This window comes from Ceratotherium simum, chromosome 7 (genome assembly GCF_057802395.1).
Source record: "Ceratotherium simum simum isolate JZ-2026a chromosome 7, ASM5780239v1, whole genome shotgun sequence".
Classification (NCBI taxonomy): Eukaryota; Metazoa; Chordata; class Mammalia; order Perissodactyla; family Rhinocerotidae; genus Ceratotherium; species Ceratotherium simum.
This window is the reverse complement of record NC_141906.1, coordinates 53035422-53057018: the sequence shown is the minus strand read 5'-3', so window position 1 is coordinate 53057018 and position 21597 is coordinate 53035422. Positions and strand designations below refer to the sequence as shown.

Sequence of the window (21597 nt, the reverse complement as noted above, 5' to 3'; positions counted from 1 at the left end):
GCCTCCTCATTTTGCCTCTTTCACTGTGCTTGTGTCTATGTATTAGGTAGGTCAGCTACGTCTCCTGCTTTTGGATAGGTGACCTTATGTAAGTGATGGCTTAGGAGGCTTCCAGTGTGCTTCCCTCAGTTCTCAATGTTCCAGGGGTGGCCCCTATGTGGGCTACGTGTGTGCTTCTATTGTGGCCTGTTAGCTCTCCCTATAGGCGCCCAGGAGGCTGAGTTATGCTCCTGGCCAGCTGTTGTAATGCTCAGCTGCTTGTAGTTGTTGTGGGCCCTTCAGTCTCTTTATCAGGTGTGAGGAGCCCCAGCACAGTTGGCTGCAAGTTCTAATACCACATCTGTGTTGCAGTATTTCTTTTAAGTGAGTAGGCCCCCAGCGTGGCAGGTTGTTAGGCTCAGGGCCTTAGAATTGCTGTAAACCTCTAGCCTATTAGGTCTCTTGTCAGCTCTCTGAGGATTGCAGCTGGGTGGGGCTGGCCTCAGGCACAGGAGCACCCAATTGTTTCAGGCTTTGGAAGGTGGGGCAAACCTCCTATGTGGGTCTTTGAGAAGCACAAGTCTTCTGCAGCTGACAAGCCCTGCCGCCCACAGGTCCACACACACAGTCAACACAGTCCTGCCCCGTGTGAGTGCCCCGACCTCCCCAAGCGGACCCAGTCTCTCTACGGCGGGAGCCCCACACACTCCGCCACCACCCCACACTCTCCACCCGCTCCTTGTGCACACCCTGCCCCGCTCAAGTCAGCTCAGTTGCCAGGCTGCAGAAAATCCAGTCACCAATCTATGCAGGCCCACACGTTGCCTGAGGGTTTGTTGTTAGGTGGGGCCAGTCTCTAGGGTGGGCTGCCTGCCCTGGCTGAGCTGGATTAAATCGGGGCTCTAGCGGGTGGAGCAGACCCTGGGCTAGCAGGTCTCAGGGAAAACTCCAATGGCGTCTGTGTCAGCACGCTCACACCAGGCCACAACAATGGCCGCCGCCAATGTCCCAGTCCCTGGAGAGGTCTCACCCCTCACCGAGATGCACTCAGGGCCTATTAGGTGAGTCTCTTGTCACCAAAGCAGTGTGCACCTTTCTTTCTGGTGATTTTAGGATGCTTTCTGGAACAGGTGAGTTTGTGCGCGGGCCCTTTAAGAGCCAGTTTTAGTTTCTTTGTGAGCCGGGTTTTCTGGGGATGCTCCCCAATGCTTTAGTAGCAGCAAAGTCAGATATTATGCCGCTGGTCTCGATTGTGCTGGGTCCACACAATGCCCACAGCGGGGGCGCTCCCGGCTCAGGGCCCCGCGCCTCCAGGGAGGGTGCGTACCTGTGAGCTGCTCCTGGCGGCCGTGAAGCTGGCGGCTTGTGCAGGCGGCATTTTTCCTCTCCGGAAGGGAGTCTCTGCCTCTTCCACCCCAGTTAGGATTGTCCGTTGTTGCAGGAGTTCCTCTTATCCAGTTTTCAGTTCTGTCTCAGGGGTAATTTACAACTACAACGAGTAGTTGTAAATTGGCTGTGTCCACGGGAGGAGGTGAGTTCAGAGTCTGCCTACGCCGCCATCTTGACTCCCCTTCCCATTACATTTCTTAAGTTTCATTTAAAGAGGAATCTCCACTCTTCCTCTCCTTTTCTCCCCCATGTTATTGATTTACGCAGTAAACTGGATCGTTGTCCTAAAGAGTGTCGCACATCCTGGATTTGGCCAATTACTTCTTCATAGTCTCATAAAACAGATTTTTCTATTTCCTATGTTTTCTGCAAATGATAGTTAGATATAGAAATTGATTAAATTCAGGATTCAGGGTTTTTTAAAATCGAGAATGCTTCGTAGTAGTATTATATATTTCATATTACATCATATCAGGTGGTCAGCAATGTATGATTGTCCCACTTTTAGTGATGCTAAAATTAATTAGTAGATTCAGGTGGTGGTAATCCAATGTCAGATTCCTCATCCACCATTCGTGTAATGGTTTGTTTTAGCATGCATTGATAAATGTTTGCCTGGATCAATATTTCATTGAGAGTTGGAAAATGGTGAGTTTCCAAATCTTATTTATTTTCCATGTTCCATTGGGAACATTTTCAAGATGAATCTGTGTCCATTTATCATGACCCCATTTGTCTTTTTAACTTATTTTCATTCTGGCACTACTAGATGATGCAGACTTATCCTGTACAACTCTTGTCCCAGACCTTAAATCAACTATTTCTTCAAGGATCCGTGGTTCCCTTTAATGGATAACAGGGACTGTCTCAGCCCAGGTTCCCTAGCGAATAGATTTTGGTGCAATCTCAGGGCAGCATGAGTAAGGAAAATAGAAAGTGAGGCAGGAAAGAATGGGAAGCAAGGTAAGGTAATGTGTCCTCAGCTCACTGCTTTATGCTAAGCTTTGATGGAGCCACATCCTTGTCAGATACATTTACATGGCCATGTGGGATGTCTCCAGATAGGCTATATGAAGAAATCTTGCTTTGGAGCATCCCTAGGAGAGAAAAGAGGAGATTAAGTTTATCTATCTGGCTCCATCTATCTATTATTTCCCATTGGTCAAAGTTCACTCGCAAGGAATTAGCTTTTTGTACTTCTGTTCTGCATCATCCAATACTTTTAGGAGCTGGTTGAGAAGCCAGATCCTATTCCCTGCACTGTGAGATTTTATCTGCATACAGAAGTTGTGAGAAGGACCTGAACCCTCGAAGTAAGCCTGGTTGGCCTGACTTTGAGAATGGCAGCCAAAGGGTGTTGCCCAGTGCTCTAGGGCAAAGTATTGGTTGGTCCCATGCAGTGGAATTGAGTGGACCTGAAGGGAATTAGTTAGCTGGATGGCAGCTGAGGTGGAGCAAGCATCCCATGGTCTGGGAGGCAGAGGAGGCTAAGGGAGCCAAGAGAGGTACATAAAATATGTTTGATATAGAAATTTATGATAATTTTAAAATATAATTTTATTTATTTATTTATTTACTTACTTACTTACTTATTTATTTATTTGTGAGGAAGATCAGCCCTGAGCTAACATCCGTGCTAATCCTCCTCTTTTTGCTGAGGAAGACCGGCTCTGAGCTCACATCTATTGCCAATCCTCCTCCTTTACCCCCCCCCGAAAGCCCCAGTAGATAGTTGTACGTCATAGTTGCACATCCTTCTAGTTGCTGTATGTGGGACGGGCCCTCAGCATGGCCGGAGAAGCAGTGTGTCGCTGCGCGCCCGGGATCTGAACCTGGGCTGCCAGTAGCGGAGCGTGCGCACTTAACTGCTAAGCCACGGGGCCGGCCCTAAAATATAATTTTAAACATCGAGATTTACTTCTTCAATCTGAAAAGATCCATGCTTTATCAAAAAGATATTATTCTTAGAAAGTAAAACCTAGGCTGTATGAGGTAGGATACTGCTAGAGAGCACACATCACTTTCATCACATTCCATTAGCTGGAATTCAGTTATTTTTCTGTACCTAAGTTAAAGAGAGGCTGGGAAATGTGATTTAGCTGTATTCCTGGGGAGAGGGGAAAACAAGTTTGGTGAGCCAGTTTCTGCCATATAGACAATGTTTAGCATTGGAATATTTCTAAAGTATTGTGATGATGTTCTCTTAAGTAGTTATCGGTTCTTGTTAAGGTTAATTTGTAACATGCCACAGTGATCACTGATGAGGGGATCTGGATGTTTGGCCAGATGTAGGATTTTTCTGGTAATTGTCATGGATTTAATTCAAAATTAGAAAATAGATGAGTAAAGATAGGAAATTGGCCATCTCAGAATATTTGTGTTATGCTACAGGTGAGTCACATGATGATAAAACTTGGGTTTCTAACTTCTTTTACTGAACCTTTAACATTCAGGTCAAGAAGATATTGCTACTTTTCTATAATGTTTACAATTCCAGTGTAAACAATGATTAATTTGCTTATTAAAACTGTAGTTCAATTTTATGTGGTGGGAGCAACCAGCTACTTAGTGAATTTTATTTTGATCCATTTAATGTAGTTCCATGTAAAAATTTATTCTTGCATAATTATGAATCACTAATATATATTTTACAAAGATATGACTCAGTATTATTACTGTTACATAAATATTGGGGAAAAAGCAGAACACACTAAAGTGGCATGTTATAATTTTTTTCTGAGAACAAAAGTTTCTTTTATTAAAAGCATAGAAAGATAAATTAGGTTTTATTTGGTGTAAGTTTCCTTTTTGCATAAAAAGTTATCTTAAAAGAAAATGTTCCAATATTTTATTATAAGTGGTAAAGATTAAGACACAGAGATATATCCATGTTCCCTATTAAAAGGTTTTAGTGATAATTCACAGGTGACTGTTCCTGCCAAGGAATCTAAAGCAGAGAACTTTTCAAGTTTTTATTACGGAAAATATTAAACTTACACAAATGTTGAGAATAGTATAATAAATGTCTACTAACCTATCACTCAGCTTCGACAATAATTAACATTCTTCTATTCTCGTTTCATAGCCAACCCTGGTGGTCTAGTGGTTAAGATTCAGCGCTCTCACCGCCACAGCCTGGGTTCATTTCCTGGGCAGGGAACCACACCACTCGTCTGTCGGTTGTCATGCTGTGGCGGCTGTATGTTGCCGTGATGCTGAAAACTATGCCACCAGTATTTCAAATACCAGCAGGGTCACCCAAGGTGGACAGGTTTCAGCAGAGCTTCCAGACTAAAACAGACTAGGATGAAGGACCTGGCCACTCACTTCTGGAAAGAATTGGCCATGAAAACCCTATGAATAGCAGCGGAGTGTTGTCTGATACAGTGCCAGAAGGTGGGAGGATGGCACAAAAAGACTGGGCAGAGTTCCACTTTCCTGTACACAGGGTGATTAGGAGTCAGAACTGACTTGACAGCACTAACAACAAACATTTTTTAATATATTTTACTCCTCGAATTTTTCTTGAATATTTTAAGGCAAATTCTAGACATAGTATCATTTTACTTGTACGTGCTTCAATATGTACCTATAGCTGATAAGGACTTAAAAAAATAACTATTAGTACTATTATCATTCTCTCTTCTCTTTCTTATACTCAGTCCATATTCAAATTTTCCCCATAGGGAAAAGGTTCTAAAGGTGTCTTTTTCTTAGTTGGTTTGTTTGAATCAGGATTCCAAGGTCATATGTTACATTTTGCTGATATTGCTCCTTGGTCTATTTTAATGCTATAACAGTTCACTTCCCCACTTTATATCCACATGCCATTTATTTGGGAAAAAACTTAGTCTTTTATTCTGTTAGAATATCCCATATTCAGGATTTAGCTGATTCCTTCTTGTGGTATTATTACCTTCTATTCTCCAGCACTTCCTGCTAAATAGCAATTAGGCCTCGAGTTTTGATAAATTCAGGTTCACGATAAAGTTTTAAAAGCAAGAATATTAAAGAGGTCACGCTGTGTACACCCTATTCTATCATATCAGGATGTGCTTAATGTCCATGTGTCTCCCTTTCAGGGATGGTAAGATCAGTGAGTTCAGATAATGGCAGCCTGATATTTCTACTGAAATGTTCTTCATCAGTGTTTTACCTAATGGTTTTAACATAAAATGGTAATCTTCGCCCAAGTAAATATTTATTATTTTTTAATTCTATCATTCCTTTTGCATTTATTAGCTGTGATTCTTTTATGAAGTAGAGCTATCTTTCATCAACTATTTGATTATCCTGAAACACAGTCCTTACAGGAAAGGTAGGATAAATACTTCTTTCCCTTTATATATATAAATATATATTTATATATATATATGTATTTATATATATATATGTATTTTTTTTTTTTTGCTGAGGAATATTTACCCTAAGCTAACATCTGTTGCCAATCTTCCTCTTTTTTCGCTCAAGAAAGATTAGCCCTGAGCTAACATCTGTGCCAATCTTCCTCTATTTTGTATCTGGGTTGCCACACCACAGCATGGCTGATGAGTGGCATAGGTCCACTCCTGGGATCTGGGCGCCCACGATCCCTGGCCACTGAAGCAGAGCATGCTGAACCTTTAACCACTATGTCACGGGGCCAGCCCCTTTTTTATATTTTTATAACAATTCTCAGAATGATGAATCTTGAAATCAGCAAACATAACCAGTGATTTTTGTGTGTATTAGGATGAAAATATGGATTTTTAGATCTTGCATGTGCTTCAATCCATAGCTGTCTGTTTTCTTGTTGAGCTCAAGTTATCCCATCTTTGCTAGTGGGAGGAGTTTAAGTTGTCCTTTTGTCATGACCACGGTGTTTTTATAGACATAATAATAAGTCCCAGGCTCCTCTTGTACATTTTCTACCTGAGACCTTAAAACAGCTATTTCTCCAAGAAAGTCCTGATTCCTTTTAGTGGTAAATGGTATTTGGAGACCACAATTTGCACATTATTTATTCATTACTTGTATTATTTGTCCATTAATGGTGTTCATTGTTCTTCTAGGCCTTGGTAGTGAACAAAGCTAAAAAATAGGTCATTTTTAAGAAAAGATTAAATAAATTATGAATTCACACTGATATTTTAATTTTTTTTAATTATTATTTTTTTTTGTGAGGAAGATCAGCCGTGAGCTAACATCCGTGCCAATCCTCCCCTTTTTGCTTGAAGCCTGGCCCTGGGCTAACATCTGTGCCTATCTTCCTCCACTTTATATGGGATGCTGCCACAGCATGGCCTGACAAGTGGTGCATCAGTGCGTGCCTGGGATCCGAACCCGGGCCACCAGCAGCAGAGCGCGTGCACTTAACCGCTACGCCATGGGGCAGGCCCCCATACTGATATTTTTAAATCAAAGATTACAGATTTTATTTAACTTAAAAAATTTTATATATGTCCCTCTTTTCTCTTATCCTGAAAATTTACTCTTTTAATACTTTTAACATTTATACATTAGCTAGTTCAAAAATAATTCTACTAGTTATGCTACTCATGAGAAGACCAATGAATATAGTTTAAGGTATTTTTTGGTGTGAGTGTATGTGTTTTGTCCTTGGGATGTATGTCCCAGCCCATTCCCTTGGGAATGTACTGTCAAAATACTGACTTGAAATGCTTATTTATGTATTTATAATTCTTCTAAAAAGAAAAACATTTACTTATCAACCATCTGGTTAATATACAGCTAGGTTAGTTCTTTTCTGTTTATTCTCGGTTTTTGGAGGTTGCTTTGTTTTTTCCTTTTGGTTTAATTTTTAAATTAATGTAAAACATTTATGTATTTCCAAAGTCAAAACTATGAAATAAGTACATTGAGAAAGAGCTTGCTTGTATCTTTGTTACCATATCCATTCTTTCCCTCCTCAATAGGTAACAATTTTTATTAGCCTTTAGTTTATTCTTCCATTATTTCTTTTAGAGAATATTAGCAAATACGTTTGTATTTTTCCCACTTCTATACAAAAAGGAGCATATATTCACTGTTATACACCTTGTTTATTCACTTAACATTGCATATTTTTACTAGTCTATCTTAGAGATGGATCCTGAGACATGGGATTGTTAGGTCAAAGGGTAAATCCATACAAAATTTTACTATTATCACCAAATTCCCTTCAATAGCATTGCATCATTTTTTTTTTTTTTTGTGAGGAGGATCAGCCCTGAGCTAACATCCATGCTAATCTTCCTCTTTTTGCTGAGGAAGACCGGCTCTGAGCTAACATCTATTGCCCATCCTCTTCCTTTTTTTTCCCCCAAAGCCCCAGTAGATAGTTGTACATCATAGTTGCACATCCTTCTTGTTGCTGTATGTGGGATGCGGCCTCAGCATGGCCGGAGAAGCGGTGCGTCCATGCGCACCCGGGATCCGAAGCCGGGCTGCCAGTAGCGGATCGTGCTTACTTAACCACTAAGCCACGGGGCCGGCCCGCATCATCTTTTGTTTGAGAAGATTTTGAAAATAAGGGTTCCCTATTGAATTGGAACTCTAAGGTTTGGGTTCCCAGGTGATTTGGATGATCATCCAGGCTTGGGAAGCCTGTTCTAAAGGAAATTTTTAAGGCCAACATAAAATTAGATCCAATTAATTGCTCACTTGATATGTGCTAGGCATTGTACCAGGCACTGGGTGAGAGAAATCCTAACATAAATGTAATATAGTCTCCCTTGGAGGATCTCATAGCCTAGACAGTGGAGGAGAAACACTCATGAACAAATCATGGTAACATCATGTGATTGCTAGATAATAAAGATGTACAGTGGTACCAAGGGAGCACAGGAATTAAATAACTCTATGATAATCGTACCTGAGATAGATTGGGACAGACTATTCCTAATAAAAGCAGAAGTATGCGTTTAACAAACTCTTTACAAAACATGTTTAATGAAGTCTCCTTTCCTGAGAAGAAATAAATCATGAGTCTAACTCTGAATTTATTCCATTTGTACTTGCTTCTTTGCTTAGTTTATTCTTTGGCATAGCTTCCAATTTTCAAGTTGGAACTACCATGGACATCTATGGAGATTTTTGAACCTAAAATCGTAGCAGCATGCAGAGTCCTAACATAATGATATTTTCAGCATGAAAAAACTACCATAATCTTGAGCATACTGTGGTCTGCATGAAATAAATAACGCCGTTCATGTAGTTGACAGGAGAGAAGATAAAAGTCAATAAAAAGAGAATTATTTATTAAAAAGATCTAATGTTACAAGAACAGTACACAGAACTATTATCTGACTGTGCCTTCCACATGGTATATACCATTATATATAGTATATATACAGATTATATACAATATATTTAGCAGTTTGACATGGGGTCCACGGTACCTTCATTTGGGTATGCAAAACATTTGCTTTCATGAAATTTTTAATTACGAGGAGTGTTTTTTCTTCATAGTTAAATTGACATTATACAAAAATACAGTCTCTTTAGTGATTTAAGACTGTGTGGTTACTATCCCATCCAAGAAAAAGCTCACTTAGTACTGCAGCTGAAAAATAATGTACCTTGATGAGGAATGCTGTTTTGCTTTCCACAAAGTAACAAGTATGTAATACATAAGTACATAAACATTTAAAACTTGTTTTTTTAAATAGGTTTATGACACAAAATACATATTCTATGCATGTTGAGTAAAAACAGCTCATATTTCTGATTCCTGTAAGAATACAACATCAGACTATTTACACATTCTGTATGTAAATATTCTGTCAGATATGCACCATCCATCAGCTAGTTAGAAATATTGGTTAATTTGAATTTGCCATATATTGACTTTATATTTTATGGGTTTTTTTTTCACAAGAGTGTCAGTAATAACTTAATTCTTAAAGTCCTTTGTTATGTCTAGTATAAAAAAACCATGGAAAATGAAGAGAATGGTTTGATTCATCAAATATGAAGTAAAAACTATTGTCCATTCTTTATTATTCTTGCTGTATTTTTTCCAGATGCACAATATTCTCCTGCAAGCTACACCATACTCAGGAGAACTCATATTTTGCCTGCTAAACAGTTAGCATCGCTCTAATTGCAAAGTACAGCTTCTCCCACCAAAAGAGGTGCTCAAGGAAGGCCACTTGGTGGTTATTACTCACAGGCTCCAATATTCACCATCTGTAGTAATTTACTATGATCTGTTAACTAAAATAGGCTTTAAATCCCTTCTTGTTTGTTTAGGGGTGTCTTGGACATAATTCCCCCCAAGGAGAATGAGTAACCAACATAAATAGTTGTACTGTGGCTCTGAAACCAATCTTTTAGTATGTTCAGAACAGAAACTCCAATTGCCTCTCTGATTCTACAATGAGTAACCTCTAGAGCCAGCAGTTTGAGCTCAGTATTGCTTCATTTTGCTTGCTGTTAAAGATACAAGTAGAATTAATAGGTTTAGATTTTATAAAAGAAAAGAAACTAGTTTTTGTTCTCATACCAATATCACCTGTAAAAGTGTAGTTTCTTCAGGCTCGTTTTTGGCATATAACTTTGCAATAACTATCCCTCCAGGCATCTTGACTATAAGGGAAACTCTGGCACATTCTCAGTTTGGTTAGAACTTTTGTAAGATATCAAGTAGAAAACTTTCACCTCACTTTCCAACAGCTATATAGAATCACTTAGGTTCGAATTGACTCTTTAAAATAGCAAATGGGGATCACCTCCCAAGCAATGTATGGCTGGTTAGACTAGCTGAGCTCTTGTTCTGAGGCCATGTTTCCATAGCTTAATTAAAAAAAATCAGTTTATCCAAGAGGTCCTGTTTATTTTAATAGTTCATAAGATTTTATAAGTGGGATGTGATTCATGGAACTGTTTTAAAACATCGAAATTTGTTATGCTTGAACCATTTTAATTCACAGATTATATGTATGCATAATTATTTGCACAAAAAATTTTTATTGTCCTTAAAATTTTTTGCAATTAGAAGAAAGGCTTGGACTTAATTCAACATCTGTTTTGGCAGTAGGTGGGGAAATGGGAAAGTTCTGTCTCATATTCATTTCGTTTTCAAGTTAGCACCCTTGGCAGCATGTCAGTGTCTGCAGTTTTTAGTGATCATATATTTTTTGTGACTTTAAACTCTCTTTTGTTATTAAAAATAAACATTTACTATATTTGCAGCTAGATAACATAGTACTTGATGAAAAGCAATAGCACTTAAATTCATTTGGACTCAGTTTCTATTCACCTTGTGCTAATGTAAACGGCTTATTCCCTACCCTAATAATTTGCTCCAGGGAGGCATATAGAATAGCACATTGACAAATTTTGCTATTTCACTATGCAATCATACAATATTTTTTGACAAAATTTTTGTGTACTTATTCTATAATGGATCACATAACTGAAGTATTTTTTTCATATCTCCTGCCGGTTTGTCAATTGGAACAGTCAGCCGAAGGGAAAATGAAAAACAGTAGACTCGGAGTCTTAAGCAAACTTTTCATTCTCAATTTTGTATTTATGTTTGAAACAGATCAGCTAGAGACCACTTACTTAACAAATGGATGGCACACACTCAGGGTCATCAGATATAAAATCAAATTCCAACATATTAAAAAAGTAAAGAATACATTTGACAGAAATTACCTTTGCTTACAAAAATTCATTACATACAATCTGCATATTTTTTATTGGACCAAGAACTGTCCTCTCCATTTACAAAAACCAAAGAGAAACCTGATGGGTAAGTAATATTCTCCCCAACTTCCTGTAAGTGCATCATGTGTAATCCCAAATTTCTAAAGCTCATCTCAGGGTCCTGGGTCTCCACTTACACTACACTCTATTTACCGCTGTTATCAAGCTAAAGCAAAGAAAAGCAAATTAAGTCTGCAGTTTTCACCAAGAGGTTGAAGGAATCATCAATGCCAAAAGCAACGTTACTGATGATGAAGACGTGGAGAGAGTGTGGAGGGTCGACTGAGCACTAGTGATTTTCCCACCTGTGAAAAACAGAAGCATTAAATGGAGCAAATTATTTTGGTTTTGCCTGAGCTAGGAAAGAGTGGTTTTTAGGTATGTAAGACAAATGAGAACAAGGTTGGTCCTATTTCTGATGAGTGTGTCCCTCGTACTGATGACACAAGACATTGTCTGGGGTTCCCAAAAGTTATATGGAGGGCAGAAGTACATATATGGAATACTATGTTAAAAAGGCTATGTCACATCTAACGAACACATCTAATCAGGACATTCAGCCTAGTTTTCACCAATGATGCATTGATGGAAAACATGTCAAATTCCATGTATGAAAAATAAAATAATTTCTATAGTGTGTAGTCCAGGACATGCAGTAAAAATAATTTGTAAAAGTTTTTGGCAATGGGTATTCATAATTTAAATACTGTAGTCAATTTTTCAATTTAATAATAATAAAATCTTATTTATTTTATTATATTTACTTATGGGTCCTTGAATGATTTGACTGTTTCAGTTGGGCAGGCTCACATTCCAGATTCTCATGCCAAACTTGGCAAAAGACAGCCATCTTTCGTTACTCTTACCTACACCCAGGAGAAGTTCTTTCTTCTTGACACCAAACATTATATGCAGTTAATCTATTAGGCTGGTTGTTTGATTAAATTCACTGATCTGAAATGATTAGTTTGAAGTAGTTGTGATAGGTCCACATAATCACAAACTAAGTACTACCCTTAGATCTAACTTCAGGAACGATTCTTCAAGCCAGAAGTCTTCTGAAGTATCATCATCATGGTTGATATTTGACACATCCTTACTATATGCCGTGCACTGTACTAAGCCCTTTACACATATTATCTTATTTGATCCTCACAACATTCCTATGCGATAAGTACTATTATTTATCCCTCTGCTGCAGATGAGGGAACTGGGGCTTAGAAAGATTACAGAACTTGCTTAAAGTAATTGAGCTAGGGATTAGTGGAAATGGATGCTCTTATGTATTGTCTCTTTTAAAATAATGATTGACCTTGACTAAAACCGTAATGATAAAATAATAATAAAACATACCACCCAAGTTTTGAAATCATCCCTCTGTCAAGTTATCCTCTCTGGCCAGATTGAGTGTAATGGGATTCTGGGCATGACTTTTGATACCAAAATAGAGTCTAAATTTATTTTCCAGATGCTTATTTATAAGCTGAAGAATCATTTGTTTGGTAAACCACACATACATACACACAAAGCAGCAAATCTTCTTCCCTTTGAAAATTTTTATACCGCTACGGCAATAATAAAACCTATTAATCAACATATTGGAGAATGTTACATATATTTCAACTTGTACAAAATGGGGTTATTATAAAGTGCATGGCCACATGTGAGCTATAAGAAAGGCATGATGACAGAAGCCTCACTGAACTGGTATATGCATGCTTGCTAAATAAAAACTGCGAAAACATCCTTTCTATTTATTTGAGAGTGGCTGAGTCCTTGTTAAATCAACTTACATGACACTTTTACAAAAACATCTCACTTTCAGAATGCTAAGTAGGATCTACATTTCAAATTCCACATAGAAACCACAAAGCAAAAACATTATTTTGTTATAGCAAAACAAAACACAAGCAGCAACAACATTAGACTAAGTTCTAGTCCCAGCTTTAAAACTAACTAGCTATTTCACTTGAGCAAGTCATTCAACCTCTTAGCCTTCTTGGTTTTTGGAAAATAAGAATGAAACCAATTGTTGCTCACGTTTTATGGGTCTAAGATAGACAATACTATGAGATTTCACTTTATCAAAGCTCAGGAAATGAATTGCACTGGCAAAGTGTTATTAACTAAGCATAAAAGTTGACAATTTTTTTTAATGGAATAGAAGTTACAAGTTAATTAAAATATAAGTGGGAGAATCAAGGTCTTGATAAACACTTTCAAGCTCGGGGCTGATATTACCCAGATGATACTTTAGAATGTGATTGTGTTACAGTTGAAAGGAACCTTGGAGAGTCAAAGAATAATAAAAAACTTATAGGGTTGCTGCAAGGATAAAATAAGATAATATATGGAAAACACCTAGCGTAATGCCAAGAACACGATCAGGGCTCAGTAAAGGGTCTTCGTATTATTATTAGAAATTTGAGACTTATAAGGTAATCAAAGAGGAGAGTTGTCATCTTTTTCACTTTTCAGAAATAATCTTTAGTCTTTCATGGTGCTCTTGAAAATTTAACACGCACATCTGAACAGTTCAATTGTGAACTAATCAATGTAGAGACATCATTACTTTTCTTGCTCTAGAAACTGTATTTCTATAAATGAATCATAAAGTGTATTGAGGTTTAGTGTGGCCACAATGTATTTAAATTCTTAAGTCTTTTCACCTGAGTTTCTGAAAAAGTCAGGTTCCCTGAATCTTATGGTTTTTATTTTTAATGTTTCATTTTGAAATAATTTTAGATGTACCAAAAAGTTGTAACAATAGAACAAAAAATTTATCCAGATTCCTTAAATGTTCATGTTTTACATTCTTGCTTTGTTATTCTCTCTATGAATATATACATTTTTCCTAAGCTATTTGAAAGTAAGTTGCAGACATGATATACCTTTAACACTAAATACTTTAATGTATAGTTCCTAAAAATAAGACATTTTCTTATATAATCACAGTACAATTTTTAAAAACAGGAAATTAATGTTGATATAACATTATCTAATCTACAGACATTAGTCATATTTTATCAGTTGTCCCAATAACATTATCTCATCTTTTTTTATGCCATAATTTGCTTACCAAGTATTATGTCAATAGATTTTCCTCAAAGTTTTAGTCTTATTATCTTCTCCACTACATTTGCCTTCTATCTCACTTTGTGTCATCAAAAAAAAATCATAAGCAATGCCTCTGGTCTTAATCCAAGTTGATAAATGTAATATACATATTGGATATATACATTATATATGAATATAATAGAACCTACAGGATGCCATTAGATTCTTCCCTTTAGGTTGACAATTCTGCCTAGGAGTGATTACTCAATAAATAATGCTCATTAGTACCCATTAATTAATGCACATTAAATATTTTCTATAGAAGACTTTAAGGAAAATTGCCTAATACTTTCTTAATGAGAGATTTGCACATTTAACTAAATCTTTTGCTTCCTTTTTTGACAACCTCAATGAAATAGTTACTTTCTTCCAAATTTGTAAAACCTCTCTTCCTTTAATTAGTTTTTAATTAATTTCCCTTGTAATTAGTGATAATGATGGTAGTAGTGAAGATATGTGGCCTTGGAGACAAGCAAACCTGGGTTTGAATCCTGGTTCTTTCACTTAGTGTGATCTTAGGCAAGTTACTTAAATTTTCTCTGTAAAACAGGAATAATGCCACCTACCTCATATGATTGTTATAAAGATTAAACAAACTGATGTATGTAAAGCACTTACGACATATAGTAAGAGCTCAGAAAAAGCTAGAAATTATTAATATTGCTAATAATGACAAAGATGCTTGAATAAGTTTTGGGGGTCTAATATACGGCATGGTGATTATAGTTAATAATACTGTAGCATATGCTTGAAAGTTGCTAAGAGAATAGATTTTACATGTTCTCACCACAAAAAAGAAACGGCAGTTATGGGATATGATGGAGGTGTTAGCTAACGCTATGGTGGTAATCATTTTGCTATGTATCAGGTGTATCAAGTCAACATGTTGTACACCTTCAACTTACATAGTGTTATATCTCTATATTTCAATAAAGCCGGAAAAAAAACAAAACCAAAAATCCAATGATGCTCAATAAAATTTATAATCTATTTTGAAATCAATAAATATGATCAGATTTTAATTTTAAAAAGCATTCCCTTTACACTTTCCTGTCCTTTACTCTCCATTAGCTAATAATAAAGGCAATTAAGACAATAGAGAAGTAGGTATGTTAAACTAGTGGATTGCCAGTTTAAAAGCAATGTTGCAAAGCCCAAATGGCCACCAAGGTACTACTTGAGACCATAATAGGCAAGCAAATTTCACAAATAAGGACATTTTAATGAAAATGTTAACTCCTTTCCACATTTGTAGAAATTCTGCAACTGTGGGCAGACCACCATGGTTTGTATAATCGGAGGATGATATAGCAATCAGAGTGAGAAAACAGACCCTTCAAAATCTCTGAGCCATGCAATCCATCATATTAATTTTCATGAGGTTTACACCATCTTGACATTATTGACAAAATTAAGCCTATTATGTCAAAATTACCTGAATATGATGGTACCCTGATTTGGGAACTAGCTGTTCCATCCCCTCCTTCACTATATGCTCGAACTTCAATAATATAGACTCCAGCATCGGGGAGTGGTACTACTGCTTGAGGTTTCTGCGTTTCAATAACTTGACTGTTGCTGTGACCTTCTTGCCTATAAAAAACCTGGAATAATAACAGAGGTTTAAACAATTGATATTCAATTGAGGATTCCAAATGTTTATTGACTGCCTACTGTATGTCACATTCTGAGCTAAGTACAGGGAGCTTACAGCTTAGACAGATATGTCAGCAAATGCAATATGTGTTATATGCAGCGATCGAGGTAAATATAAAGTGCTATGGAAGCACAGAGGAGAGCGTTTAACTCTGTCCTTGGTTTTAGGGAAAGCTTTTCAGAGGAGGTGAATCTGTGTTAAGTATTTAAAGATGAGTAGAGTTCACCATTTGGAGAAGGGGAGGAGAAGAATTCTAGGAAGACATAAGCGAAGATTAAAAAATAAATCTAAGCAATAAGAAACCCAGCATTAGGGTCTGGAGTGGAGAGAAGACATATGGGGATAGTGAGAAATGAGGCTACAGAGGAGTCAGACCACTGAAAGTCTTTTATTCCTGCTTCTTGAAATGAATAGTATCCTGAGGGAGTACTCAAAGCTGTCATCTTCAAACTGTTTGAAAGGAGTGAAGGGAAAATTTGCTAAATATATCAATAATAAATCTTTTTTTTTTTTTTTTTGTGAGGAAGATTAGCTCTGAGCTAATATCCAATGCCAATCCTCCTCTTTTTGCTGGGCCCTGGCCTAACATCCATGCCCATCTTCCTCTACTTTATATGGGACGCCACCACAGCATGGCTTGACAAGTGGTGTGTTGGTCCACCCTGGGAATCCGGACCTGCGAACCCCGGGCCGCTGAAGCAGAGTCCGTGAACTTAACTGCTATGCCACCGGGCCAGTGCCAGTAAATCCTTTACAAGGTAGGAAATGGCCGAAAATTTAAAATTTTATTAATTATTTTTGTTTTTACTTTTGAGTTTGCTTTTTGGTGAACTGGCATTTGGATACACTGAGTAGCAAAGTTAAGGCTTTTTTTTGACATCTGTTCACAGTACTAGAATTGAACATGTATTCATGGCAAACAGAGTTTCAGAACTACAAATTAGGACACAGAATTATCCTGTGTTTACATGTCATAAAACTAAGGTAAAAAGGTTATGTGATTTATATAAGATCATATGGCTAGTTAGGGAAGAAATTATATTGGAAGATCATATTCTGTTGATCAGTTCAGAGCTATTTCACTATATTATGCTGTTTCTGCTCATTTGCCTCCAATAAATCTTTTTTTTTTTTGTATAATAGTCAAGTCGCAGCAGTTAAGATATTTTTAAATGAATTTTTATTCAGTTCCATTGTTTTTGTGCTTTTTCATAATTGTTGGTATTATCATATGATTGCTTTGCATAATGGGAAGAACAATGGTCTTACAGTCATACAGATCTGGATACAAAACAATCTCCTACGAAACGAAACAAAAAACAATCTCTTACACACTCCTCTCTGGGTAAATTTGGGCAAGTTACTAACCTTTCTAAACCTCAAGTGCCTGTAGTGTATAGGAGAGATAATTATATCTATTTCATGGTTTTGTTAGGAGAATGAAATGAGAAAGATGCATATAAAATACCTTAGCATGGTAAGCTTGATAAGAGAAAGCTATTTCTTCTGTTGCCATCATTGTTCACTGCCAGTGGTCAGTTTTCAATTGCATCATAAAAGATGGACTGCCTTGGGAAGCTAGACAAAAGTTTATAATACTGTTTTCTTATAAAATATGTGTTTTGAGCTTGAACTAACCTATATACAAGAAAAAAAAACTTTAGAAAAGCATTCTTTTCATATATTGAAGTCTGCCTGTACTTGATCCTCCCCTCTGCATTCTGGTAATGTATGCTCCCTCCATTTCACTTCCTTTGTCTTTCATGGATTTAAATTTACTTCCGGGTCTTGGGAGAGAAGTAACTTCTCTTTAAAAGTATATAACATATGCAATAATTGTATCTACTGAAATCCTTACAGGGAAGGAAGCCATAGCCTCAATGTGGTTGCAAAGTAATAAGAGCATCATCAAATATTTATTGGACATCTGATGTGGTCCAGGCAAAATACTGGAGATTATCAGAGAATAAGACCACATGGTTCCTGCCCTTGTGGCACTTACAGTCTGATAGTGGAGACAGATAACAATGAAATTAAGTGTGATATATACTGCAATAGGAAACACATTTGGTGGTATAGCCATGCACTGAGTGGGTACTTAGGGTTTAGGGAATCAGGAACAGTTCTTGGAGGATGCCTATACCAGGTTCTTTTGGCTTAAAAAAATGACAATTGTATCAGAATTTATGCTTCTCGTTTTGACTGTAGCAATATAATGAATTAGAATTCTGATCATCTACATGAGGTAATTAGAAAGCAAATTTATAGCAATGGGAAAGTATGTAAATTGGTGAGGATTGGCAGGGGAGTGACTATTTTAGAGGACATTGTTATTATGGTTCAATAAATTACAATTCTTATAACAAAGAAAAAATGCAGCCAGTAATGCATATCTAATGTTGCTGTGAAATCTAGAGTTGAAGAAAAATTTGTGGACCAGTTGAGATTTAGGAACAAAAGGTAAAGGCAGGAAAAACAATCAGTTAATGGTAGCAAAAGGAGTTTGAAATTAACTGTGGCTTTTACCAATACAGCCAGGAAGCTGTAGAGCTATGATTTGGTAAGTAGGTATACTAAATGAAAAGATACATTAAATTAATGGTTAGTCTTAGGTGCTTTAGAGAATTTTGTCTCATTTTAAAATCCAGATTTAGAAAAAATGAATGAGAATGAGAAATATGAGAAGGTTAAGAAGTTATCAAGACATGTCAGATATAGTTATTGATAGTAGGGAGGGAATACTTTGACAATCTGGACATTTATAGATTGACAGTTGCTATGACAGCTATCTTTGGGCATAAAGGAAATTGTCTAATGTATTGTCAAGACTATTCTCAAATTCTACTTAAGGAACTGAAAGCAGTAGGTTATCCAAAGAGGTGATCCTAAACAAAATTAATGCAGTACTGCTATTCTCAAAGGCATGATCTGGAAATGGCTAGTCTATATGTCTGATGGTAACAGAATGATGAGGTAAGTGTGTGTAAATATATAGCAGGATAAATTTTTGCAGGTTTCACCCACAAGTGCCACTGAGAAAGATGAATCCTATTAAAAGGAAGGGCTATTCACCAGCTGAGCATCTTAAGAATAGTCTATGGGGACAACAGAGGATGAGAAATCTAAAGCCCTAATGGTAATGGCTGGGTAAGGAGGAGTCAGCAAGATGAAGAGAAGCTGGATGAAAAGAAGCTGGGAAGCACAAGTACCAGTGAGAAGCCACTGGGCTATAGGGTGGCTGAAAGCACTTTTAAGAATAGGACTTTCTAATGGGCAATTTTCAGATGTTTGCTTGTATGGTGTGCCTTTCACTCTATCACCCTCTGCCAACATTTCCATAAAGTCTGATATAAATAAATAAATAAATAAGTATATATATATATATATATATATATATATTTACATTATATAAGCCATTTTTGTTTTAATTTTTGAATAATATTTTGAAAAATTTTAAGCATAATCAAATGTGGAGAGGATAGTAAAGCCATTATATATGAATCTTTTTATTTGTAGGAATCACAGGAAAGAGATTGAGTCCCATATTTGGAGTGAATATAAGATGAAGGAACAGCTGCAAGATAAAGGAAATCAGTGAGACTAGAATGGCCAGAGACTAGGCTCCCTGAGATGCTGGTGAAATATAGGGATTGGCTTCAAAATCCCACACTGTGTGGAATACAATATCAGTCCAAGTATACATATATCTCAGGAGTCTGGAAGGCCCTAACTGCTATCTAAGTTGAATAAACAAACAAAAACTTCTGTCTATATTGATGGATCATATACTATCTGGTAAACTTTGAGCCTGATTCCCCCCAACTCTTCTTAGCTCTGTAAATGGGCAGAAAGTAGTGGTTCGGAGGGAGGTGGACGGTGAAGGGGTTGTGTCTCTAGGAAAGGATATTTTCTAGATGTCGACTAGGAAAACAAGACCCTGTTTTTTTGGATGTAGCCTGAGGCCCTTCCTTCCGCCTGTTGTGTCTTTTCTGAAGGGACAAAAGTTTCTCCTGGTGGGGGAGAAGATATTTGCACAAGTGAAAGCATAGCCCCTGGGCATTTAGTACTGATTTTCCCTTTCACTTGGGCATCAATCTGTACTGGGAGAATAAAGTGGGGATAAGATGGCTATTTTACCTGATAATCTTCATAAACTTCTTTCACAGAATAAAGAAAAAAAATTCTCCATTCTCAAGATCACTAAGAATAATTATGGCTGAATAGACCTTAGTCCACAGTTTTGTTATTGGTATTTCTTTAAGAATGCCAATTACAGATGTATAACATGTTCCAAAGTTACTAAAGACTTTAGATACAGACCCCCAACTAGGGGTTTTAAAAAAATGAAGTTTTCTTCATTTAAAAACCTTTATTTGGAAAAAATGTCAAGTTAGGAAAATTTTTATTTGAAGTTTTTGTTCCACTTTCCTAAAAATTTATAAATAATATATTAAAATATGTGGCTGATTCTGAACTGGAAAAGTTAAAAAAAAAAAAAAAAGAAAGTGTCACACATTAATTGACGTGAAGAAGTCATAAACAAGCTAAATAAACTTCAAAATTTGATTCAACTTTTCAAATGGGGAGTTATTTGAGTGGGAATAATTTGTAGCTATGTCTGTAAGAGACAACTCTTCTCCAAACTTTTTCTCGTTCTTCATGCTTCTATTCTTACTTGTTAATGAAAGCTATGATGTTTTGAAATTATTATTAAATCTAGACTTCTTAATCAAAATCCCAAGAAGGCCAGGATCTCTTGGATAGTCTCAAAAAGTGGTGAGAAATTTCACTACTAGGTAATGCTTAACAGTTATCTGAACGAATTCAGTTTTAATGTGTTACCTATGACAAAACCATATATGGCTCAATTCCATCCTTCTTTCACTGCATTCTTGCTCACTTTCCAGGTCCCTCATAAGATTTTGTGATGAGGAGATCTACCTTTTCCTCTTAACACCTTTGCACAAAATTTATCTTATCATCATATCTTTCTCTGGTAATATCCTTATGTACATTGCTGACATCTCAATCTCTGAAATCAAGTAAGGAAGTAAGATCCAAGCTGTCTTAGAAAATGGATCAGTTGAATGTTAAATTCTGCTGTTTTATCTTATTATTCTATTTCTGTGGTTTATTTTTTGAAAATGAGTTGTATCCTGTATACAGTATCTTAACTATAAAATGGAAGAATCTAGTGGATTATTTATGGATCAAGTCTATGGTACAAATCCTTTTTTCTCCATATTTATCACTTTCCAATCATTTTCACAATCTGGAAGACTTCTAGATGAAGACTTTTCTGAATTCATCTACCTTAACCTGGACTTGAAAGCAAAAGGTGGAATACACAATCACTGCATTTTAAACCTCAGGCTTTGACTCCAAGTTTCCAGCCTCAAACCTACATACCACATATATTTCTAGTAGTCCCTTTTGCTTATAAAAGTAAGGTAACTTGGCAAAGACAAACGGTGAAAATAAATTTACTTCTGTTTTTGATATTCCACTTAATTGTGGAAGTTCTCCCTTGCCCTAATTAGCAGGACAATCTCTACCCCAGATTTTCCAAGAATCCCAGGGGGCAAATTCAGTCTTAATGGGTCAGGCCTAACTCAAATTACCTTGTAGAAAGAGAAATAATTAGTGTGCTACAGGTCTCTACTTCTGTTAGTCTTTTGTGACTGCCACACACTACTGTGCTTAAGAAGAGGTGGCCCACCATTACACTGGTGCCAGTCTCGGTCTGGCGGTAGTTATTTGGG

The 21597-nt window shown here is 36.8% G+C and overlaps 1 protein-coding gene across 5 annotated transcripts in view; it reads right to left on the bottom strand.

Annotated features, from left to right (window-relative positions):
* Positions 1 to 9022: 9022 nt before the first annotated feature.
* Positions 9023 to 21597, bottom strand: part of CNTN5 (contactin 5) — an 824990-nt gene continuing 812415 nt past the window's right edge. For all 5 annotated transcript variants that reach the window (XM_087433624.1, XM_087433627.1, XM_087433626.1 and 2 more), the window contains 2 exons: positions 15614 to 15782; positions 9023 to 11366 (listed from right to left, as the gene is read on the bottom strand). In XM_087433624.1, coding sequence (XP_087289750.1) covers positions 11263 to 11366; positions 15614 to 15782 — 273 coding nt within the window. In that variant the 3' untranslated portion in view covers positions 9023 to 11262. The remainder of the gene's footprint in view (positions 11367 to 15613; positions 15783 to 21597) is intronic.